Source organism: Sciurus carolinensis, chromosome 2 (assembly GCF_902686445.1).
Source record: "Sciurus carolinensis chromosome 2, mSciCar1.2, whole genome shotgun sequence".
Taxonomy (NCBI): Eukaryota; Metazoa; Chordata; class Mammalia; order Rodentia; family Sciuridae; genus Sciurus; species Sciurus carolinensis.
The window spans coordinates 189,330,901-189,356,215 of record NC_062214.1 but is presented as its reverse complement, the minus strand read 5'-3'; the positions used below and the strand labels follow the sequence as shown (position 1 = coordinate 189,356,215).

The window sequence follows — 25,315 nt, the reverse complement described above, 5'->3', positions numbered from 1 at the left end:
ATTTTATTCATGTATTTATATGTGGTGCTAGAATTGAACCCATTGCCTCACACATGCTAGGCAAGTGTTCTACCACTGAGCCACAACCCCAGCCCCCATTTATGTATTTTTTAAAGCAAGTTCTTTTAAACTAATAGAACTGCTTGAATTAATGGATGGGGAAAACAAATATAAATATACTTCATGAACTGATATAGTTTAATGTTTATAAACATAATTACTTTACTTTTGATTGACATAATAATTGTATTTAGGGACATAATATCTTTTGATACATGTGTACTTTACATAATGATCACATCTGAGTAATTAGCGTGCCCATCATTTTAAACATGTTATCATTTCTTTGTGGTGAGTGAGAACATTCAGAATCCTCTCTTCTAGCTGTTTTGAAATATGTGATACATTATTGTTAACTATAGTCACCCTACTGTACAAAAGAACACTAGAATTTATTCCTTCTAACTGTAATATTTACCCATCAACCAATCCACCCAACCTCTTCCCAGCCTATTATAACAACTATTATGCTCTCAACTTTTGTGAGATGAGCTTTTTTAGATTCCAGGAGGAGCGAGATCATGCAGAATCTGTACTTCTGCGCCTGACTTATTTCACTTAACATAATGCCCTTCAGGTTCATCCTCTTTTTTCCATTGTATTTGTGTACCACATTTTCTTTATCCATTCATCTATTGATGGACATGTAGGTAGAACCTACATTTTGACTCTTGTAAATAGTGCTAAAATGAACTTTGGAATGCATATGTCCTTTGGTCACATGGATTTCATTTTGCCTGCATGTATACCCAGTAGTAGGGTTGCTGGGTTGTACAGAGGTTCAATTTTTTTTTTTATTTTTTGAGGAACTGCCCTGCTGTTTTCCTTAATGGCAGTACTTTAATTTGCATTTCCACCAATAATCTACAAGGGTTTCCTTTTTTCTACTTTCTTGCTAACCCTTATCTTTCTGATAATAGCCATTCTGACTAGAGTGAGGTAATATTTCATTGTGGTTTTGATTCACCTTTCCTTGATATTGAGCATTTTTTCAGATACCTATCAGTCATTTGTATATTGTCTGGTTTTGTTGTCGCTGCTGTTGTTTGTCTGTTTTTTAGCCCAGGGGTGCTTGACCACTGAGCCATAGCCCCAGCCCCCCACTTTTTTTTTTTTTTTTTTTTTTTTTCTTTTGAGACAGTATCTTACTAAGTTATCTAGAACCTCACTAAGTTGCTGAGGCTGGCTTTGAACCTATCATCCTCCTACCTCAGCCTTCTGAGTTGCTGGGATTACAGGTGTGCACCACTGTGCCCAGCAATTGTGTGTGTGTGTGTGTGTGTGTGTGTGTGTGTCATCTCTTGAGAATGTCCATTATAGGTCTTTTGCCTATTTTTCAGTCAGGTTATTTGGGCTTTTTTGCTATTGAGTTGAATTCCTGTATATTTTGGATATTAATTCCTTACCAGATTAGTTTGCAAATATTTTGTCCCATTCTGTAAGATGTCTCTTCTTCACTCTGTTGATTGTATAGTTTTTTATACCATTCCATTTGTCTATTTTTGCTTATGTTAGCCATGTATGGAGGTCTTATCTAAAAAGTCCTCGCCTCCATCAGTGTCATGGATCTCTTTGCCTGTTTTCTTCTACTAGGTTCATAGTTCAGCTCTTACCTTTAAAACTTTAATCCATTTTTAATTTTTTTTTTTATATATAGTGTGAGTTTTAGGCCTAATTTCATTTTTCTGCATGCGGATATCCAGTTTTCTGTAACACCATTTATTAAAGAGACTATTAACAAAACAGTCCTCTTTTGCCCACCAAACAGTGTGCCCATCCCTGAGACAAAACTTTTGCAAAAGAGAAATAGTTTGCAAGGTGGCCAAGCATGATGGGAAAGACCCAAGTCTTAAATCCCCCTCCCTGAGGATAAGGGTTTCTTGGATGTTTATGGGATAAAGAAGCAAAGTAATTTAAGATGTAAGAAAATGTGTTGGAAGTGAAATAATTGTAGTCTGTGTAATCAGACTTTGTGGTTTTTTCATGGGATACATGTTCAGAAAGTGGTGGCATTAGCATGATCTGAGAGTAGAACTTTTGACTTCCTGATACCAAAAGGTCACCCACTACATACTTGCATGGGCCCAAAGAGTTAGTGGGTTCAAAAAAAAATGGCCTTCAAGTCCCTGAAAAGTAATCTAGATAACCATTATCATCATAACTCCTACTTCAGACTGATACTGTACTGCCTCACAGATCTGCAGTCTATTTTTTTATTTTATTTTTTAAGATGAAGAGAGGCTTGATTAGTACTCCTCCATCAGATATGCTTCCTACAACAGAAGGTGGAAAGTCAAATGCCTGGTTGCGGCAAAAAAATGCTGGCATATATGTTCGTCCTCGGCTGTTCTCTCCCTATGTGGAAGAAGCAAAGGTATTAAAAATGTTTTGAAATATTAGACAACTTTATTACAAACCATATGCACAGGTATTTATTGTAGAATTATTTAAATATTTGGTAATAGCCTAAATATTCAGTAATAGGGAACATGAAAGTAAATTCTAGTTTGACTACTCAATAGAGTAGGTTTTTGAAATGTTTAATTATCAAACATTTTAAAACAAGTCATAAGAAAATACATTTTGCATTTTCTCATCTTAGTTGCCTTGTGAATTGTTAATTGCCTTGTAGATTATCAATTTATTGAAATAGGGGAACTGTTCTGAAAGAAAATTGCAAGCATTTTATCTTCATAAACTAAAGAAATGCATAATTTTTTGTTCTGTAGTATCTGACTACTGGAAGTTTTGTGTTCAGTTTTAGAATAAATATACAAACTTAACATATTTTCAAACCTACTAAATAAACAGTTGGCATTATGTATTCTGTAATGTAAAGAACTCCCCAAGAAATAATGGTGATGTGAAAATGAAACGCTGTAATTTTTGTTGAATATATTCACATATACGTGCCTAGGAATAGCCTTTTGAGGAGCTAACAGTCTTTGAAAGTCAAAAATCATCAGTAACATTCTGAAGTGAATTTAACAGGCAAATGTATTTTATTTAGGTACAGAATTACATTTCCTTAAATTTTACTTATTTTTATTTCCAGAATTTCTAGCTTTAAGATAAATGAAAGGATTTGAGAGAATTCTCTTCTATTGACTAAGTTGATGATGTGCCTCATATTGAACGGTTGTCATTCTAAATAGTTCTAAAACAGGAAGAAAGTAGAATGGTGAGGTCTGGTCTTTGTGCTCACACAGCTGAGCCTTCACAGGGTTGCCTCTGGTGAGAAACTGCACCAACCCTGCATTTCCTCTGCACCAAGATGGGGTGGCTCATCAGAAGGTCTTCTGGAACTGCCCTGTTCTCAGATGACTGTGGAAAAGGGAATCCCCCAGTGGAAATGTTTATATACTACCTTATTTTTGCCATTCTGTAGAGTGAGATAGATACATCTGAAACTATAACAAAATTGGGTTTATTTATAACCCTGTTAAATCTGATATCAATCTTTACTATTCATATTTTGAGCATTTTTGGTTTAATGTGATACTTATTAGCACATGTATACATGTTTTCATTATAATGATTTTGTGTATAATTTGATTGGTTTTGTATGCTTTCATCAAATTTCAAATACTTCTAATTAAAAACAAACCTTGCAGATAATTATATCTATTCAAAAATTCTCCAGAGAGAGTCTTTAATTAAGGAGGTATGAGTATTTTCTTCTTTCCCCGTCAGTTTCAGACTTCATAAGACAATTAATGAGACAATTAATGAATCCCCTTTGTCTGTGATGGAGATGATGATAATCTTGCTCCAACTGTGATTTAACACAAAGGGTTGACTGACTGTTCATCCTGAATTATTATTTCAGTCAGTGCTAGATGAGATGATGGTGGAACAAACAGACCTTGTGCGTTTGCGAATGGTCAGAATGTCCAACGTGCCAGACACGCTTTACATGGTCGGTAATGCCGTGCCACAGTGTTGCCACATGATCAGCCATCAGCAGATGAGCAGCAACCAGTCAAGCCCACCTTCGGTTGTAGCCAATGAAATTCCAGGTAAGGCAATGCCTTTTGTGAGGCATTTATATTTAAATGAATAAGCTTTCCCCTTTTTTGTAATTGCTATTGTTTAAACCCCTATATGTATGCTAATTTTTTCCACATTTAGTACCCTTTATGCATTATTCTCAAAGAATAAATACTTAAAAAATAAGAGTTTTATTTTATATTTTATCTTAAATTAATAAGTGTAGGTAGGTTTATGTGCGCATGCGCATGCACACACACACACACACACACACACACACACACACACACACCCACCCTACCTTTGCAACAACCTTTTGGAAACTTTCTTTTGTTTCTAGACATTGCCACATGTGCTCTGTGGGGCAAAATTGCCCTTGTTGAGAACTGCTGATTTAGAGAAATTCAGTTTTTTCATTGCTGTGGGGTAGTTCTCACATGTGGACTTAATTCCTTTGAAACTGCTTATGTCTCCCAAAGATGTGATCACAATTTTTTTCCTAGTGTCCAGTTTCCCAAGATCTGCTCTGTGATGTTCACCATGGTGCAGGCTTATGTCTTATGACTGAGGGACCTGGCCGTAGATTGAAGTATAGCTGTCATATCCAAAATCGTCTGAATATGACTTCATGTTTACTTTACAGTGGTCTCTAGTATCCATTTCTAATATAAGAAAAACAATGGTAATCTGGTGGTTAGAAATTTGTAGCTCTTATCAACTGCCATTGTAAGATGCACAATAAAAACCAGCAGCCAGGCGTGGTAACATATCCCTGTAGTCCCAGTTACTCAGACTGAAGTGGGAGGATCACTTGAGTCTAAGAGTTTGAGACCAAGCCTGGGCAACATACCAAAACCCTATCCCAAAAATTAAATACAGCAGGCTGGGGATATAGCTCAGTTGGTAGAGTGCTTGCAAGGCCCTGGGTTCAAATCCCCAGCACCACAAAAAAAAAAAAAAAAAAAAAAAAATTAAATACAGGGCTGGGGTTGTGGCTCAGTGGTAGAACCCTCACCTAGCATGTGTGAGGCCCTGAGTTTGACCCTCAGCACCACATAAAAAAATCAAATAAAGGCATCGTGTCTACCTACCACTAAAACAAAATTTTTTTTTTAATTAAATACATAAACCCCAGCAAACTAGTGCAATGGAAATAGCACCATTCATTTCTACTTCAAAATACCTGTTTCAGTTAAGAATAAATAAGACATAATGACAAAACTTCTCACTGAAAGCATACATTTTGTTCTAGAACTAGTGTTTTTCATCAATTGTTGCCTTAGTAGATTTGACTACTATATATTTGCTTAAGGTATACATTGAATAACAGTATGAAAAGAAATACTTGTTCAACTGAGTCATGTTGATTTTGAAGCTTTGGTAGTAGCACTGATTTTTAGGCTTCAATTATTGCTATTGAATATCAGCATAATTTCGTCTTAGAACTCAATCAGAAAATCCCAAAAACATCCACAAGTAGGTATACTCAAGAAAATGAAACTTAATGAGGCCTCCCCTATTCTGCTACCACCCAGGTTCTCCTGTCCTTGGCTCTCGTACTCTAAGATGAGACTGTAGTTTGTTGGAGGAAACTCATAAGCTCATAGCCTGGCTCTTTCGTTCTATTTTTGTGACTCTGGGCATTCCACTTTCTTCCAGAACATTAATTTCCTCATCTGTGAAATGGGGATAATGTTTCCTCCTAGTGTTGTTGTGAGGATTTAATGAAGCACCATGAGTAATATGCTTAAGAGTTTGCTTGGCACAAAATTAGCACCCACCAAACCCTGGCTCCCCTTCCCCCCAAAAAATAACACTCAGTCACCACTCTTGTCAGTTCATATCACAAATAGACTTCACCTCTCTCCAACCCTGTGACCACAGCATAGCACAGGTTCCTAAGTGCTGTTCCTGCCTCTCCTCTTAATTCTGTCCTTTACCTCAGGGGTCAGCACATTTTTTCTGTAAAGAACCAGATAATAAATATTTCAACTTTTTGAACTATATAGTCTCTGTTTCAACTACTAACTCGCAAATAGCCACAGCGATTTCTAAACAAATGGGTAGGTCTGTGTGCCAGAAAACTTTGTTTAGAAAAGGAGGTGGCAGCCATTTTGCCTCCCCTGCTTCACATAACGTGGCCTGCACTCCCACATCACAGCGCTCATCCTGTCATCCCCTGCACACGCAGTCTATTCACTTCTGCCCCTACTCGTCTTTCCAGCCTCCTTTCTCAGTTCTTCCTACTTACCCTGCTTACCCCCAAACTCTGCCAGTGAGCCACCTCCTTGTGTTGTGCCAACTCACTTGGTGTTGTGTACCTGCCTAGACCTCCTGCTCAGAAAGCTTCACTCTACTTTCTTTACCTGCTGATTTTCCCTCATCTTCAAGGCTCTGCTGGGGTTCCCCCTTGTCTAAGAAACCTTTCCCACCTGCCCTCCACCTGGGCTGGGTGCCCCTTCCACCCAGTCTTTGATCTTGTTCATTTCTCTTCATGAATTTTTCTGACCCTGTACCATACTTGTTTACTTAGTTTACATCAATAAAGCCAGAGCTTTTTGAGGACAGAGATCATATCTTTCATTCTATGCACCCCAATACCAGTCCCTGGTGCATTTAAACAGTTGTTTAAATAAAAGAACAACTTTATGCATTTATTTTTATTTTTATTTTTTTTTAATTTTTGCTCAGGATAAAACCCAGGACCTTGTACATGCAAGGCAAGCATTTGACTACTGAACTACATCCCAGCCTTAAGAATGAATGTATATTTTTAAAATCATGAAATGCCCTGAGATTCAGAATACATGCAAGTTAAATCTTATTTGAGCTGTGGACTAAAATAATACAATTCTGGAGTTGTTTGGTACGTCCAAGAGCTTCTGGGCACTATGAAATTTTAAAATCTTGAAAAACAGAAGCATATAAATTAGTTGTGCCAAGAAATTAAAATACTATCTCAAAAAATGTATGAAAAATTTTGATGCCAAACATTTGCATTCTTCCTGTGCTCACTGGGCAGTCTTCCGTGTAGCTTAGGAATTTTGCCTACATGCTGTCTTTCTCCTCCTAGTCCCTCGTCTCTTCATTATGAAAGACATGGTCAGACGCCTGCAGGAACTGCGGCACACTGAGCAGGTGCAGAGAGCTTATGCACTGAACTGTGGGGAGGGCGCCACCGTGAGCTACGAAATTCAGATTCGAGTACTGAGGGAGTTTGGTCTCGCAGATGCTGCTGCAGAGCTCTTGCAGGTAGGACATGGCCACGGCACTGAACTGTTGAAAAGAGGAATCCTTGATCATCAGTCAGCCAGTGTAGGTGACATCCCAAGGAGTGCCCAGCTGCTGCTTTTTTTTCGTACATGCCCTTTCACTTCCTCTGGTGTCTTCAACAGGCTGCTCATTTCTCCTGGTGAGAGGGAGCATGGTGGAGTGGGCTGAGCAAGAGCTGTCTCTGCTCCCTACTAATTGGTTAACTTGGATGAGCCACTTAACCACTGAGCATCCATCCATTCCTTGCCCGTAAAACGAATTATTGTGAAGATAGGAGGTGCTGTGTGTCAAACAGCTGTGTATCTGTGTACATAACAAGCATCCAAATGGTGACTGCTACAAAGTTCCATCCCAACAGAGATGGCAAAGGAAGTAGGAAATTCCAAATCTCACTGCTTGCTCTCTGGTCACTAGATTTCAGGTTTGGCCTACTATCAGATGCCCACTGTCCTTTCAAACACAAGCATGAGAATCATGGAATAAGTGCTTTTTTATTAACCTAATAGGAAACAAATTCATTTCTAGTAATTATTAAGTATAAGAATAATGGCATTGGTTTTGCATTTAAGATAGGATTTGTAAAATAGTCTGATCACAGCCAATAAATCAGAGCCTTACATAAATTTGATTTGATCCGGTCAAGTGGTGCACTTTCTTGCCATGGAATGTAAACTCCATTAGCCTTGACCTTTCAAAGGTAAATGTGACAGCCACCCATTTTTAGGTTCTTAATTTTATTTTTTGCTGTGGTTTCCACCCTCAGATTACATAGTCTGGTTTTCTGCTCATTTCTCTTCCCTTTGCCATTCTAAATTGTCTTGATTTGATATCTTAAATTGTAAAAAAAAAAATTATTGTTCTCATGTAATGTTTATCAGTCTTAATCCAGCGTGGTCATGTGTGATGAGTAAGGAATGGTCATTTTAAAGTTACTTCACTTACAGCACATACAGATGTTGTCACAGGTTCTAGGAAGATCCTCAGTTGTATTCCTTTTCTTTATTGTTAACTTTTTTCTTAGCAAAATCATATTTGAATTAGGTTTTATTACTTGTTTTTGCTTTATCACATAATGTTACAAGAGATGACTGACCTGCTTGCTGGAATATTATTTTACTTAATGTGATCTCCTTAGGTGTTTCACTTAACTCTGTCAACCTGTACAATTCCATGTGTGTAATCTTTCTTTTTTCTTTTTTTTTTTTTTTTTTTCCATCTAGAATCCTCACAAGTTCTTTCCTGATGAACGTTTTGGGGATGAAAGTCCACTCTTGACAATGCGACAGCCTGGGAGATGTCGTGTTAACAGTACCCCTACTGCAGAAACCATGTTTACAGACCTGGACTCTTTCGTGGCCTTCCATCCGCCCTTGCCCCCGCCACCCCCTCCATACCACCCCCCAGCCACCCCAATCCATAACCAACTCAAAGCAGGTTGGAAGCAGAGACCTCCCAGTCAGCACCCTTCACGGTCCTTTTCTTACCCCTGTAATCACTCGTTATTTCACTCCAGAACAGCTCCTAAAGCTGCTCCTCCCCCAGCTCACCTGCCAGGTGTTAAAGTAGCACCACCTGACTGTACCAACCCCGCAGGACTGGGGAGGCAGACAGTTGCTGCTGCTGCTGCTGCTGCAGCTGCCGCTGCCTCTGCTGCAGTAGCATCTGAGAAACAAATGGTAAGTCAGCACTTAAGTACTTGCCCCAAATCAAAGTCTGAGAAGTATTATGATGAAAGCATGTACTTGAGGGGCATGGGGGAAAAAGAGAAGAAAGCTAATGTCAGCAAATGAGGAAGGACAGGAGCAAAGAGTCACGTCCTTGTCTGTAACAAGTTCATTTGCCATTGCCAATAGCAGGAGGAGCGCAGTGACTGAATAGTACAAATGGACCTGTATGTGTCCTAGTGTTCTGTTCAAGCACATGTCTGGAATCTGCCTGACTTCTGTCCTGTAGGACCTACCGTTCTACCAAATGCTTTGGTGGAACAAGAAGGGGAAGTTTCTTAGAGCTAAGTGTACCACCAGGACCAACGTGACAAAGCCTCCCCATTCAAAAAATAGTTAAAAAGTTAGTTTTCGTCCACATCTCCCCAGTTCAGCTGTCAGATCTTGGTCTAACTTGGAACCTCTGCTTGTCCTGACTTCAGGTGGTTTTGCACTGCAGAAAAGATTGAACTTACATTTTATGTAATACATTTGAGAAAAACAGTAGTGCTTTTTAAGTCTTCCTACCCTGTCACATGCTGTCAGCAGCATTCAGTAGAGAGAAGGAAAGATAGATCTGTTATTTTAGGGAGGCTTCCTTAAAATAGGCTTCCTTAAAATCCTTCCACACCTTCCTGTTCCTCTCTACCTTGGTCTCCCTCTCCCCACAAACCCCAAAATAAGAGATTGGTAATATTCGATAAACCAAATACTGTTGATCTGGCCCTCAGTTCTATAATTACAAAATTCTACTTTATATCTTAAAGACAATTCCTCTAAAGGAATATTTTGTTTTGTTTTGTTTTGTTTTGTTTTGGTACTGGGAATTAAACCCAGGGATGCTTAACCATTAAGGCATATCCCTAGCCTTTTTTGTTTTGTATTTTGAAACAGGGTCTTGACAAGTTGCTTAGGGTCTCACTAAGATGCTGAAGCTAACCTCAAACTTGCAATCCTCATGCCTCAGCCTCCCAAGTTTCTGGGATTACAGGTGTGCACCATCACGCCCAACCTCTAAAGGAAACTTATGAGTACATTCATTGTATTCCTGATTATAATAAAAAATTGGAAATAACCTAAATGATCATAGGAGAATGGTTAAATGAGTTATGACTCATCAGTACAGTGGAATGTTAACACAGTACTTTCAAATGGTGATCTCTGGAAAAAACTAGTGGTAGAACTATCGCTAAATAATATTTGAATTATATATGCACTAAAATTTTATATGCAATAAATTTTGTGAAAATATGTGCAAAGAAAAACGGTAAGAGAAATACTTCATTATGCTAGCAGTGATTTTCTCTGTATGGAAGGTTAAGGGTTTTTTTCTGCCTTTATGATTTTCTGTATCTAAGAATGTGTTACTTTTATAATCGGGGGGAAAAAAATCAGTGAATATTTTTACCCAGAGGAATTGATGGGCCTTTTTTTTAATCTTCTCTGCTTTGTCTCTGTCTCAGTGTACCCAACCTGTGCTGAATGATCTGATGCCAGACATTGCCATGGGGGTATCAACACTGTCACTCAAGGACAGGAGACTTCCAGAACTTGCTGTAGACACAGAAGTGAGCCAGCCAGTTTCTGAAGCAGGACCAGGGCCTCCCCAGCATCTCTCTTGTGTTCCACAGAGGCATACACACACTTCTCGAAAAAAACACACGTTAGAGCAAAAAACAGATGCTAGAGAAAATCAGCAGGAATACCCGGATTTCTATGACTTTTCCAATGCTGCTTGCAGACCTTCTACTCCTGCTCCTGGCAGACGCACCCCTTCCCCTTCACAAGGTGGATATTTTGGTCCTGATTTGTACAGCCACAGTAAGGCATCACCAAGTGGCTTAAAGTCAGCCTACCTACCTACTCAGACCCCTCCTAAAACCCAGGAAGAAGCCAGGAGAGAATATCCACTTTCCCCTGATGGGCATCCACACAGACAGAAGAGTGAGTCCATACGCCTGGATGTTGTGGAGCAGCCTCCCCAGCGGTCAGACTTTCCTTTGGCAGCCCCAGAAAATGCTGGTAACGGTCCAGCCCACGTCAGGGGACGAACCACAGTAGAAACTGACTTGACTTTTGGGCTGACTTCTCACAGGCCTTCTTCACATTCTGCATGTGGCTCTGAAGCTCCAGAAGAGCGATCTAGTAGAAGACTGGCAGACAGTGAGTCCCTGAGCCATGGAGCTCAGAGAAGCACAGATCTAGAAAGAGAAGATTCCATAAGCAGAGGAAGGAGGTCACCCAGCAAGCCAGACTTCCTCTACAAAAAGTCTGCCCTCTGAGAGCAACCTCCAAGCTGTCTGTGCCTGAGATGTGAAACATCCCATTCTATGATGTAACCCAACAACTTACTGACCAGTTTATCAATGCCAGCTCAGTTTCACGTTAGTTTATTTTTAGTTTTTGTGTGTATATATGTTTATTACACATGGCATGCTAGGAGGGTTATTTTGAATGCTGCATCTGTCTGTTTTATGTTGGAACAATTATGTGGGGAAGCATTTTAAACAGCAAGCAAGCTGGCACTTTTTTCCCCCTCTTTACAATTGATGGAATTTTTTTGCACTTGTACATTTATTTTCTCTGTTGATTTTATATCAGTGTGTTAAACTTTATTGCCACATTTAAAGGACTGTATTTTCATACTTTTTGCATTTTACCTTTCATCTACCAGTTTCCATGTGCATTGGATTGCACACTAAGATGTATTTTCTTATGAAATAGTTCTGTTTATTTTTAATTATAGAAATTCCAAAGAACAGCACATCAAAATGCTCCTCTCTTTTAAATAACTGTTTTGAGTTCAAAAATCTTCCTGCTCAGTCTCTGTAAATCTAACGTCATTCTTTTTTAATAAGTCTTGGGAGCTAGTCTTCATTCCCCCTGTGGGAGTCCGATCAGGGTCCTGAAGTCTTCGGGTTTAGTGAAACACAGGAAGGAGAAAAGCCCATGGTGCCCCGCCTAAAGCCGTTACTTTACTTTGCTCACAGTGTGGACACGGTCAGGGTCCCTGCAGATCCTAGTGGTACAGATTAGAGCATTGCTCCCTGGACATGGTTCTGAGGAGATCAGATTCCTTGGAATTAGAAAGCAGTGGAGAGAGGAAAGTCAGCTAAGGGGCACAGCAATGGGATTTCAGGACTCCTGGCTCTGCGTGCGACTTTCCCTCCGAGCTGGTGAAACGACTGCCTGCTGCCTTCAGTTGTCTTGCTTTCTATGGGAAACAAAGGGCTTCAGTCTTATGGATGTAATGTGGTGTTTGTAAGCATATGTTTTCTTTCAAATATTTCTCAAAGTGTCTGAATTTTGGTGTCCTATGAAAACTTATATAATGCATAATGCTTTGTCACCAAAAAAAAAAAAAAAAAGAAAAAAAAAATGTGTTAAACACTACATGTCCTACTTGAACTCTGCTGGGGACACTGGCTTAGCATTTACTGAACCACTGAGCACACAAGGTTTCTCCAGTCCTCTCCCTTGGAAGGGTAATGTGTGAGCTAAGGACTGTTTTGTTTCTTACTCTTCAATGTAAATATATTAGTATTTGAGTTTAAATCACTTCAGCATTATTTGACATTCACTTTGTATTTTTACAAACACACACAGCCGTAGCACTTAGAAGAAAAGAGAATTCCTGAACATTCCCTCAAAGGAAGGGTATTTGGGAACCTCTTTTCTATGTATGTGTGTATATATATATATTATAAAACTATGAATCATTCACACTCACTATAAAACTATGCAGGGCTAGGGAGCCTTCACAAGCTACCATATAAATGAATTACATGCACTTTGAAGTAACTAGGTTTCTATTGGGTGTCAACAACTCTTAATTTCTTCTGAAACTGTCGTTTTTCTTCTGGTCTTTTCCTACTTTACCCTGTGGATATACACTCAGGAATAATCTGACATTTTAAAAATTCCTAACAGTAGATAATCTAAAAGACGGGAAATGTGTCTGTGTCCTCTGGTGAGCCGCTGCCCGTTCTGCTGCCTGACTGGTCAACTGCTACGAGTGCATTGAGTGCATTGAGTCGTCGACCTGGCGTAGTGCACACCAAGCTCCCAGCCTCCAGAGGTCACATGCCTCTGCTGTAAGGTCTGCTCACGTGGCCTTTAAGGCTCCTCTTTTAAAGGTAGAAAAACACAGAACCCTCTCACTTTTCACTTTCAAGTCTTATAATAGATACTGGTGTCTCCTGAAGCCCAGTCCGTCTGTCCGCAGAAGCAAACATTAATTCCATCATATTCTTCAGTGTGTTTATTATACACATGTTGACATGAATTAATTTGATAGTTTTAGATTTCTGTTCTGAATCGGACTGTACTGTGCTGGTACTGCAGAGAAGAAGTAGACCTAATTTGGATGGGGAAGAAAATCTCATATCTGACCTATTTTGTTTCCCCAATGTGTTAGATAGACCAGGGTTTTTGGTTTTTCTGAAAATTCATTAAGTATTATTTAAAATCTCCAAAATATAAAAATTAGTGGCCACTGTTCATAGTATTATAAAGTTTGCTTTTAATAATTTAGCTTACCTGGCTGAACTATTTATAGAGGGAGCTCTCGCTTAATCTGTGGGATTATGGACTGCTGTGACTTGCAGAAGATAAACACGTGGTTTTGTGTGCATTAGGCTCGGTGTTAGACTTAATGTATCTCGTAAAGTATGATTAATAGAGTAGGTTGATAGCTCGGTGCCTCTGGCTTTTGAACCCACCTCTTCAATCTTTTTTAATGCTGTACTAAGATAAATGTGAAGTCTGAGTAAGATTGCTCTCAGAAAAAAAAAAAAAAAGGTCTGTATAATATAAAATTTAGTATACAGGAATTGGTGTTTTATTTGGCATAGATATTTTATGAGAACCAAATCAGAAATACCAGATCTCCTTTTGAGGCCGTGGACAATCAGGCCATTTGGACAATCACTACTGCCAGTGCCCACTGTGCATTGAGGTTGGCAAACAACCCTGTAGAAGCTAGTGCAAAAGAGAAGAGTCAGATTAAAAGATGCTGTTGGTCCTTTTCTTATATAATCATTTTAGTTTTGTGATTTTGAAAAATAATTTTACTAAGTTTCCTGTGGCTCCTAAAGGGTAAAATAGCAGCATGAAAAAAAAAAAAAAACATTGAAACATGACTTCTCCGCTCCACAGACCACACCCATTCTCATGCCCCATCAGTTAGGCACATGTCCCTAGACCCAAGCTAGCTTGGCTTGAAGGATTTTTAGTGAGTTCCTTTTTCTCCACCCATCGCCCTTAGTACTGGGGATTGAACCCAAGGGCGCTTAACCATTGAGCCACATCCCCAGCCCTTTTGATTTTTTATTTTGAGACAGGTTCTTGCTAAGTTGTTTTGGGCTTCTCTAAGTTGCTGAGGCTGGCCTTGAACTTGTAATCCTCCTGCCTCGGCCTCCCAAGCCACTGTGCCTGGCTAGTGAGTTCTCTATGTTTATCCTTTTGTAGAATTACCTGTGAAACTTGATCTAGTCTTGTTTTGACTTTCTCAGAAACTCTGGTTTCTTCTAGTAGTTATCCTTTACTGGGTTTTCTTTTGACTCGTTCAAGTCCTACCAATGGGCACAATCTATATATTTGAATGAAGCTCATGCTGCAGAATGTAATGGAGAAACAGCGAATGATTGCAGCAGAGCCTTGTGGCTTGGTGCTGACCTCAGGTGACCTTCTCTAGTGGAAGGGTCAGCATTCCCCGTAACTACCCAGCAAGGCTTATATTTTCATAATGGTGAATTTGCCTTTTAGGGAAAAATGAAACACTTGTAAAATTGTTGTCTTGCAATCCTAAGGCATTTGTGTATTTATCCTAGGACTGAATTAAAAGGGAAATGCCTCTTTGACTTTTGCTTCTTTACAGTCACTATTAAAGCCGCAGTGATGGGTGCTCTTCCCGGGTCTGCAATGGTTCACTTTGTCTACTATGTGATTTACTTTCAAACCTCATTACAGATATTCTTACTGAAAGAGTTGCCGAGTTGCCGTGCACAGCGCTAGAAGGTACTTTACTGTTCTCTCCATGAACACTTTGTATGAACAGTGTTTTATGGAATGTTGTCTTTGTGCCCTATCAGTTACAGTAGCTGTTGTAGTCATTGTCTGGCAGTCTTTTGGTTTTTTTCCCTCTAGAAAATCCTCAGACTCCGTTTCAGTCTTTCATATTCTGAATATTATAATGCTGTGGCCATTTCTTTAGAAAGTTACTTGCAAATGTGTGTCTTGACAAAGACCTCTTGTTTTGTGTGTTTACGGGGGTTCTAAGATCCCATGAGCGCTGGAAGCTTCCTTGGGTGTACCTGCACACGACTGTGTCCGGGTTGCCCGGGCAGAACCTGCTCTGAGATGGGTGGCTGAGCGCTGAAGTTCCTGAACTCCACCCGCTGTGTGCATACCACATCTGTGCTTCGGGGACATGAGACCTTCTACACCACTGCATTTCTCGTGGTTGTGCTGTTACTGGTATAAAGTCAAGTGCCTTCAATGCTCAAGGCTCAGAAATTTTTCTTAAACTGATTTCATGTCCTATGCAAGTGTTTTCTACAACCTGCATAACCAGTACTTTGTAAAACTTGTTTACGCTTCAATTGTACATAGTGTTTTTTAAAGAAATATATAGTATTTTTATTTAGGTACCTTCAAACTTGAATTCGTCTGTGTGAAACATTGTAAAACGATACATTTCTCTTTTGAGTACCATTGCAGTTGTACAGAGGTTTTCACTGGTTCTATTTTTCTACTGTTACTGATAAGCATGTAACACTGACTTTATCCTACATATAGTTGGCATTTCAAATAAATGGCTTGTATAGAACCTGCCGAGTTGGGTCCAGTCTGTTTTAGCAGTGGAGCATACAGCCTGCATTTATAGACGTGGTTGTACCCCTCAAGGGTGGAATTGGGAGGGGTTCTACAGTGATCTGTTTCTGGAATTTCACTTATGGAGAGACATTTGTTATTTTTATGGTTTTCTTGGAATTCTCACATTTCATTCTGAATCATCAAGTTCATTTTTTTTATTATTTCACTGGGACATTTGCGAGGAATTCATTTTATAAACTTGAACAGAAAGTGACTTGGGCAGGGATCTCCTGAGGAAGTTTAGCATTCGACCCTGTGCCCTGGGCATCTGGAACATGTGGGCAGTAGTGAGACAAGACAGATCTGGTGTGGAGGGCCTCCAAGGATCAGAGACGTGGCTGAGATCCTGAACCACTTTTCTCTTTTACACTCGGGCTCCTTAATAATTTTCAGTTGAAATGGGAGATGGAATTATGGTCTGGATTCTAGGATTCAGGGCTGGAAAAATGTAAACTAGAAAATATTTCTATTTTCTATTTTTTAAAGTTGCTATAAAATAGCTCATTTAAAATGTTTAAATCATTTTATTGGCAAGGTCTGTCCCAGCACTTTCACGCTTCATGCCTTGCTAGGCAATTCTCTGTATTTTGTTGCCATTTTAGGGTTAACAGGAGTATCAAGATAAAAATCAAGTTTGTGTGGATGCGTCTCTTAAAAACCTGAAAAAGGCCTGAGGATGTGGCTCAGTGATCAGAGTACTTGCTGGGTCAATGCCGAGCGTCAGGAAAAAAATCTGAAGAGAGTGAAATTGACCTCCATTTTGGTACTTAGGATTACCCTGAAAAACAAATCGAGGCTGCCTCCCCACCCATCTGGGCCTCGCCTGTCCCCAGAACAAGAGGCGCTCTTTCTTGAGACCACAGTTCCCTTGGTCAGGAGTGTGGACAGCAGGTGAAACAGAAAGACCTTTCAACTGACTGAAATGACTTTTGTTCTAAAAACCACCAAAACAGCAGAGGGCAGTATCAGACTAAGGGAAGGATAGCTTGATGTCGCCCTGGGCGAGGGGACGGAAGGAGAAAGACTGGGTCAGGGCCAAGTCCTAATACGTTTTTTTCTTTAAACCTTTGATGAATTAGGTATCATTATCATTGGTACTCCATGAATCAAGTAGTAGTATTTGTGCCATTTTACAAAATAGAGGAACCAGAACTCCGAGGTCCTGGGTACCTGGTACCAGGTCACACAGCTAGTGAGCTGGCAGGGCTTGGCTCCCAGGCAGGCAAGCTCCAGGCAGGTCTAGTGGAGCAGCTGCAAGCAGAGCATCTGCTTGTCATAATACCCCTCCCCTGCTCCCCGCCGACCCTGTGAGACCAGGTGGAGCCGAACAGGACAGTCATGTCCAGCCCTTAACATTTTAGGGTTTCCAGGGAGATGAGACTTGAGAATTACGGAGGGAAGGCTGGGGTCTGATGGGCCCAGGGGTGGAAGGCTTCAGGGCGTGGGGGTTCAGGCCCAGATAAGCAGCCAGGGGCAGGGTGGGGACCAGGAGGGCTGAGCCTCAAAAGATGGTGGGGCCCAGCTCCGCCGGTGAATGGGCCGAGGGCTTTGAAGTTGGCCCTGAAGGTACTATGACAGCTATGACAATTTCAGCAGGGGCATCATGAATCAGATTTGCTTGTTCTAAGTCATGGGCCAAATGGAAGAGAAGCAGGAATGGGTTCAGGAAGCCCAGGAGCCGACCAGGGTGGAGCTGCAAATAGCCAACGAGGAGGGCCAAGGCGGGCTAGGACGGAGTGCGATGCGCGTGGCGGCTGTCGGGAGGGCAGAGGAGGCCATCTATGGGAAGATGAACAGAGCATGGGCCCATTAGCCTGGCAGCAATTACTAGGCAGTGGGTGTGAGCTGGCGCTCGGGAGGGGGCCACATACGTGGAGACGAGTAACCTTAGGTCTCTGCTGTGAGGACCGGGATGTTGAAAGGAGGCTCAGGTGAACCTGGAGGAACTCCACCCTTCCCAGTCCAGGCATCCTGACAACAGAAGAACCAACATACCCAGAAGGCAAGCGGGACCATAAGCAGGAAGCGACATGATCTTCAGGGTAGACACAGGAAGACATAAACACGGCGTGCATAAGCTCCTGTGTGTGGAGCAGAGGAAAGAGAAAAAAAAATGTATACGTGAATAATTTTGCAGTCTGGGCTGGGGACACTTTCAGCTGTACTTTTTGTACTGTTCAAAAAGTTCAGTTGTGTGTGTGTGTGTGCTGAGGATGGAACCCAGGGTCAAGTGTGTGAGCGCATGCTCTACCATCAAGCTGACCCCCTGCCCCTGGTTCAGTTTTCAAGTTAAAGATCAGAGATGAAGAATCAATTCCTCCTCTCCCCAGAAGTGGACTGTGGCTGCTGCTCAGAGGTTTGGAAGACCAAGTCCTGGAAAGTGTGAGGGTTGGCTCCATGGGGACAGGGAATGGGGATGCTAAGAGTGGAGTGGTGGCAGACTGGCAGAGAAGCCAAGTGAGGCAGGTGGAAATTGGAATGGGAGAAAGTGGAGGTGGTCTGTCTGAACCCCCTTCGTGGCCAGCGAAGAGCAGAGAGGGGTGACAGCAGTCGAGGGAAGCTGGGTGGTGTCATTAGGCCCCCCACCATCTGCCGGTCTCCACAGGTCTGTCGTGAAGGGCTTTCACAACACTAGGGCTTTCCCAGCTTGAAGATTCCTGAGGTCAGCTCAGCCTCGATTGTTCTCGGGACTCTCTTAGTTCCTACCTGAAGCTACTTTCTGAGTTTAGAAATTATTCAGCAATAACTGCCAGTTTGTTTCAGAATCCTCTAGGGAACACTTGTCAGGTTCAGTCAATAGTTTCTAGACTCTGCCATCCCCTACATACAAAAGCAAAGAATTGAGACAATTGGGCCTTTGTAGGGTTTGGGCCCCTGTCCATTTATTTCTTTTCTTTTCTTTTTTTTTTTTTTTGCTTTAGATTACTGGACATCTTTCTAATATAAACTATGAGAAAGCAATCCCGATTTAATGGAAGAGATGCTGAAAGATTCAAGATTAATGTTATCCATCATTAGCATGTAAAACTGAGGGAAAGATCAGTGAATTGTGCTCATGGAATTTTGCTCCCGAGGAGATGTAAGGGTCCATCCAAAGCCACTGATGGATAGATGAAGAAAGATGGACCCTCAGAGCACAGGTTTCTGGCTAGAATTTGTTCCTTGCTCCCTATGTCAATTTTTTCTCCAGTCCCCTCAGGCTGATCTCTAGGTTAATATGGTGGAGATCATGACGGGCTAAACCCAGTGGCAGTGTTGAAAAGCTTCCCGAATCACACTTGGCCCAGGCTTCTCCAGGGGAGATGGACAGAGGGAAAGGAGGTACTGGCACCAAGTGAGGGCTTGGCAAGGGCTCTGGAAAGTTCAGAGGAGCTGGAGGCGCAGGTGACTGGACAGGCCTGGATAGCAATGAACTCCTATGGCCATGAGAGTCTGTAGTGCCCATACAGGGGATAGCAGTCCAAATCCTATCATGCATAAGCAGACAGAGCCATATGGGGAATAACGAAGGGACTTGCCCTAACTTGTCTCCCGTGTGGGACTGACCGCCCCATTAAGCCCATGGTGGGCAGCCTGGGAGAGTGGTGGTCAGGGTAGACCAGTGTTGGACAGGATACCATGGTAGACTAAACCCCTCTGGTTTCTGACGTGAGCTGGTTTGTCTCCATCCCTCAAAGCCTGTGGACATGCACAGAGCTGAAGGAGGTCTTGCTGGCCGAGAACTTTGGAGAGCTCCCTCTAGTGAGACTGGGCCGGGTGGCAGTGTGGGGATTGCCTGGAGAAAGCAGCTGAGGAATGGATGGATTGGGATTTCCAGAGACTTCAGAGACGATGCCTGGTCTGATAGGAACCATGATTCAATGCTCCGACTTGGGGCTAATCTACTGAATGACATATTCCATCCTGACCTCTCTAGGCAGGGTTGGTCTGGGAAGACAGAAAATAGGCCTTCCCAAGACTCATGGGGATGAAAAGTGGCCAAGAAAAGCTAGATTTTGGCTCCCAGGAGGCAATGAGGAAAACAGGGCTGTAAAGGATTCTAGGTGCAGGCTGAGCTGATGGCACCTTCTACCCATGATTCTGATCCTGACATTGACTTGGAGGTGGAGACGGCCCTCCCCTGATCTTCCAAATCCCCAGAGATAAAGGGACCAGCTGAAGGATGGGCCTTGGGGCACCCAAGGGCCAAGTGTGTGACAGTTACCCCTATGGAACTCAGCAGAGACCACAAAGTTCCAGCCTCAGCTTGTTCTCAGAGCAATAAGCAAGGCGTGGGGTTTGGGGGGCTTCAGTCCTGGAGACAAGGGCAGGGTGCAGGTCTGTCTTCTTGACCTGGGAACCTTTGAGATCCCCCAGCTGGGCCATCCAGATCACCCTTCTGTAATCGCCAGCTTTCTCCTCTCTCCTCAGTGGACAGGAAAGTGGGTGGAAGGGCAACTTCACCCAGCGGGAGCCACCATCTCCTCTCTGTAGGACACCCAGCCCCATTAAGCTCATGGTGGGCAGCCTGGGAGAGTGGTGGTCAGGGTAGACCAGTGTTGGACAGGATACCAAGGTAGACTAAACCCATCTGGTGAACCCCTAGGGCCACACAGGCGTGTCTAGATCTCCATGTCCACAGGGTGAATGTTGCCCGTTTTTTTTTTTTTTTTTTTTTTTTTTTTTTTTTTTTTTTGCGATGCTGGGGATCGAACCCAGGGCCTTGTGCTTGCAAGGCAAGCACTCTACCAACTGAGCTATCTCCCCAGCCCCTGTTGCCCGTTTTGTGCTCTCTGACCCACAACTCTCTGTCTCTGGCCAGGTCCACTTTTCGAAGCAGTTGGTCCACAGGCTCAACTGTGCTTTGGTTGAACATGTCCGTCTTGGGCGGCAGCTCTGTGTACTGGCACAAATGTTGCCGGATCATGTCCACCCTCTCCACTTCCAGCCGCTCCAGCTCCAAAGTGGTGGTCACCATCTCTTCAAACCACTTGGACTGGGCCTGGTTGTAGAGGTCCCCACAGTGCATGAGGTCATCCCCAGCCTGTGTGGACTTCCTCCGTGCCTTCTTGATGTCCTCCTCCGTCTTGTTGCTCAGCTTGATCTGCAGCTGCTGGGTCTTCATCTCCAGGTCTCTGCGGCTCTGTGAGGGCTTTCCGGGTCTTCTCCACCCATGCATAGCGGCTGGCGAGTTGCTTGCGGAGGTCAGCGATGTGGTGGTCACACTTTTTCATGTCTTTCTTGACGTTCTCACAAAAGTTCATTAGGGGCTTCTCTGCCTCACTGTGAAGCTTGGCAGAGAACTTGAGATGAACTTCTGCTTCATCTGCCAGGCTCTTCTTCACCTGGGCCCATGCTTCTCCCAGGGAGCCTTCCTCCTGTGCAGCCAACAAGTCCTGAGAGAGCTTAGCCAAGTTCTTTGCATATTCTTCAATCTTTATCCTCCCTCCGACGAATTCAGACACTTCTTTCTGCATTTGTTTGCCTTTCAGTTGCTTTTGGAGCAGCAGTTTGAACCCTGCCATGGTGCCATTGCCTTGGGGATCCTACTTATCAGCGCAGAAGTAGTCACAGTAGCTCCGCTCCGTTCAGGCAGCTGCTGTTCGGCATTATCTGGGTGAGGGAATGTCACACAATTTATCATCTTCTCTGTGTGGTCACATTTATTTTCAAAATTATAAATTTTGTCTTCATTGCCTGAGGCTCTGTCTTCCAAGTGGTCTCCTCTGTTGGTGCTACTTTCCATGAACTTTTATTTTGGTTTATTGATTCCTTCATTTCAAAGATTTCTTCTAGATGTCTTTTCAGGATCTTCATCTCTTTATTTAAGTGATCGTCCATCTCCTGAAGCCTAGCTCTGATTTCACTCTTCACATCCTCCTTAGAGTCGTGGAGCCGTGTTACTGTGTACATCTGGACTCCTCCTCTGACATTTCTTCTGCTGTGTTGTCAGTGGGGTCTGTATTTGGAGCATCCTGGTTTGTTCGGAGCGCTTTATTCCCCCCTTTTTTTTTTCATTTTGTTTGTGTGTCTTCCCATCCAGCCGTGGGGATCTGAGGCGGTACAGTGTCTACCCTGTGGACTTACAGTGTCCCTGAGGGTTTCCAGTACCTCACAGATCAGAGTTTCAGTTTCTGTCGGTTCCGCCACGCTGCAGTCCCAGCATGGCTCCGGATCACGGATGATCCACACTCCAGTAGAGAGTGAAGGGTATGGAAACGGGTCCCCCAGCCATTTCTGGATCATGCTGCTCACACGGCCAGTAATACACAGGTCCCCCGATGACTCCAACAGTCCCTGTCAAAGCCCCAAGGTCCTCCTGGCACCTTCTCACCCAGTGTCACTTCTTCCTGTTGCTCCGTTCGTGGGTATGTGAGGTGTTCTCTTTGGCAGGAAGGACAGGAATGAGCTGCTTGTTCCGCCCTCCCTGTTACCCTCTAGTCTTCCGAAGAGGCTTTAGACATGACGTCAATGACGTCATTGGGCTTCTTCATGGGCCTTGCCTCGGTCTTTTTTTTTTTTTTATTGTAAACAAATGGGGTACAACTTGTTTCTCTGGTTCGCCTCGGTCTTGACTTCAGCTCTGGGACTCCTAACAGGTCCCTTTGTTAGTACACCTCTTGCCTGTGGAGCAGTTCCTCAAATGCCAGCCCCCTGCCTTCCCACTGCCTCCGGAGTAACATGTCTGTCCTTTCTTGAGGTCTGCTGGTGGTCTGAGCCCCATCTTGTAGAGCCTCAGCTCTGGGGCCATCATGACATCTCTAGACAAGAGGACTCTACAGCTACAAAGCCTGGCATCCAGGTGTGCCTGTGACCACTGCTGGATGGTGGCAGGGCTTAGCCGTAGAGGACGGAGGCCAAGAAACTTGCATAGGAGTGAAGGCCTGTCAGGTGAGGACCGCCGGCACCTAGGGCAAAGATCCCGACCCTCGGCTTCCTCAGTCTTCCTCAGGGGTGGACATGAGATGGCTTAGTTCACTGATTCCAGACTTCACACCTTGGTCACTCTGAGCTACAGGTCTTATTCCTGTTCTTGGGAAGAAAGGACTCACAGGGCTGCTGCGGGGCTTTGTGGCACCTGTTGACATTTGCGCTCTCCTCCTGACATCCCTCACCCTTCAACCCATACACCTATATAGATAGGTTCCACTTCTGGAATCTTCTACTGGATACACCATAAATGCCTCCACACCCTCTGAGACCAAACTAAAAGCAAAGGTTCTTCCCCTTCCTCTATGTTCTGGCAGATCTACCCGAATTGCTGAGGGTGCCCTGGGTAGTCCAGGTGACCCTGCGAGGCCCGAGTGCCCCGTCTCATGGCCCCTGGGTTGGCTGGGGCTGAGGGCTCTGCCGTGTGGCAGTCAGCTGTGTACCCGCTGCTCCTGCTCTCCCCACCCCAGTTCTCGCCAAACTGACTCGAAGGAAATAGACAACTTCCGGCAGGGACTGCCCCCAACTTTTGGGCCTCAGACCAACATAATGACCAATGTAATGTCCCCTGCACCTCCTCCCGCTTCTGCTCATCCCACCTCTGTTCACCCTCTAACAGCTATTCCTCTGTCATGTCCACCCCAGCTGCGGCTCCACCTTAGGAACCTCATTAGGCCCACATGGGCCTCAAATTAGCTCCCACACCAATATCCGCTGTGGGGGGTTCTCCTGCCACATCCTTCGTGGATAAGGGAAAGCGTTTCTGTCAGAGGATGGTGCCAGCTATCGATTAATCACTAAGAAACTTATCTAATCAAATAAACACAAGAGCCAATAATCTTTTCATATGGGAGGGAGTGTGACAGATGGGGCCATGCTAAGATCTTCCCTCTCACAAGAAGGAGCCTACCTTCCCTTTATTTATAGCCCTACAGGTAAAGGGGGACTGGGAGGGGCTGCTTCTGTGAGGAGCAGGACGGGGTGGAGTTAGGGAAGACATTTGCTTAGAGAACCAGCATTCCCTCAGAAGGGAGCCAACTCTGTACAGGGTCACCTACCCCAGACTGTCTGAAACAGTCTCTCGTGACCGCCAGTTCCTGAGAGTCAGACTGCATCCCGTGGCTCAGCCAAGCCTCATTCTACTGAACATGGATGGCTTCCTACAACCCTGCTTCATTCCTCCCTCCTCGTGCCCCACAAGCTGCTGCCCACAGCTGCCTAAGCTCGCCATCTGTCCCCGTACCCACCTCCCACCTCTGCCCTGCAGCCTCCACCCCACCACACACACCAAGCTCTGGCCAAGGTCACCAGCTAATGACCTTCATATTGTGGAACTCAGTGGACGTGGTCCAGAGACAGCTGCCCACTCTCGCTGTCCTTGCATCAGGCCCCTCCTGCCTCTCCACGCTGCACCCTCCCCTGGCTCCTGCGTTAGAAAGGGAAGGAGCTAAGGATGAGGCACAGGTTGTGAGCTCAGGTGGGAACCAGGTGCCCAAAGATGGCATGCTCTGGGGGTCTGCAGCGGTATGTCCTGCAGTCCTGGAGTTCGGGATCCAGAGTCCACATAACTTAGGGAAAGCCACTTTGTCCATAGTCAGCTTTTTCAGAAATAAAATGGCAGAGCATCTGTCTGCTTACATCTTAGACTCATTTCCAAGATGGTCTAGCATTTATCTAATCTCAACAGACCTTTTTCCTGGCACTTGACTTGGGCCCTAACATCATGACACCCATGACCTCAGTAGTGCCCGGCTCCTGGGTCTCCTCCCATCTCTTGGGCAGCTCCCAGTCTTCTTCTCTCTTCCGTCCTTGGTGTTGGTTCCCTGGCATCTGCCTGAGCGCTTTCCTCCTCTCTTTTCATGTGGCCCTGGGAGGGGAAGAGCTCATTCATTCCCAAGGCTCACGGCCACGGGTGCTGGTAACACCCACATCCGTACCCCAGTCCCATGACTTTGGACCCCTCCACCCACCGGCTGTCAGATGCCCAGCGAGCATCGCTGACCAACCCAGCGCGTCCTGGCTCTGCCTCCTCCTGTCCTGCACCACACAGAGCTGTTGGCTCCTCCCAGGGTTTTCCTAGTCACATTCTGTGTGTCAGGGAGGCGGAGGTTCCATGCCGTTTCCTGCCGAGACTCCCAAGTCACTACACACTGCTTACCACGGACTTGGTGGGTTCTTTGTCCCCATGTCTTAGACATCAGGTCCTCCAGGAAGTCAGCAGCCCCCAGTGAGATATGGTAGGGCCACTGGCAGCAACCTCCAGCCCCACCAGGCACCCTTCTTGGCCTTTGTCTTCCTCTTCAACTGTCCCTACAGGCCTTCACCTTCCCTGAGACTGAGCTGTGGCTAAGACCCGTGGTCCCTCAGCAGAGGACACACACGGGAGGCCAGGTAAAGGTGACTGGAATGAGATCTAGGTCTTCGGTTCTGAGTCAAAAAACCTCAGACACTATGACAAAAACTGCACCCCACCCCCTGCCCAGGACAGGTGGGAATCTTAAAGG

General features: G+C 43.9%; 2 protein-coding genes across 3 annotated transcripts in view; one reads left to right on the top strand and one right to left on the bottom strand.

The window, feature by feature from the left end:
* Btbd7 (BTB domain containing 7) overlaps nt 1–15,855 on the top strand; it is a 107,876-nt gene extending 92,021 nt beyond the window's left edge. For both annotated transcript variants that reach the window (XM_047538604.1, XM_047538605.1), the window contains 5 exons: nt 2,291–2,434; nt 3,890–4,079; nt 7,124–7,302; nt 8,544–8,999; nt 10,490–15,855. In XM_047538604.1, coding sequence (XP_047394560.1) covers nt 2,291–2,434; nt 3,890–4,079; nt 7,124–7,302; nt 8,544–8,999; nt 10,490–11,308 — 1,788 coding nt within the window. In that variant the 3' untranslated portion in view covers nt 11,309–15,855. The remainder of the gene's footprint in view (nt 1–2,290; nt 2,435–3,889; nt 4,080–7,123; nt 7,303–8,543; nt 9,000–10,489) is intronic.
* A 4,648-nt stretch (nt 15,856–20,503) lies between these two features.
* LOC124976641 (growth arrest-specific protein 7-like) lies at nt 20,504–21,060 on the bottom strand. The gene is made up of 2 exons (XM_047539412.1): nt 20,668–21,060; nt 20,504–20,542 (listed from the first exon to the last, which is right to left on the bottom strand). The coding sequence occupies exons 1-2, from the start codon at nt 21,058–21,060 to the stop codon at nt 20,504–20,506; spliced, it is 432 nt and encodes a 143-aa protein (XP_047395368.1).
* Nucleotides 21,061–25,315: the final 4,255 nt, after the last annotated feature.

Coding starts and splice junctions, on each gene's coding strand:
- LOC124976641 (XM_047539412.1), bottom strand. CDS start 21,060: ATGCATGGGTGGAGAAGACCCGGAAAGCCCTCACAGAGCCGCAGAGAC. Junction 20,543..20,667: donor AGTTGTGGGTCAGAGAGCAC/AAAACGGGCAAC, acceptor AAAAAAAAAAAA/AAAACGGGCAACATTCACCC.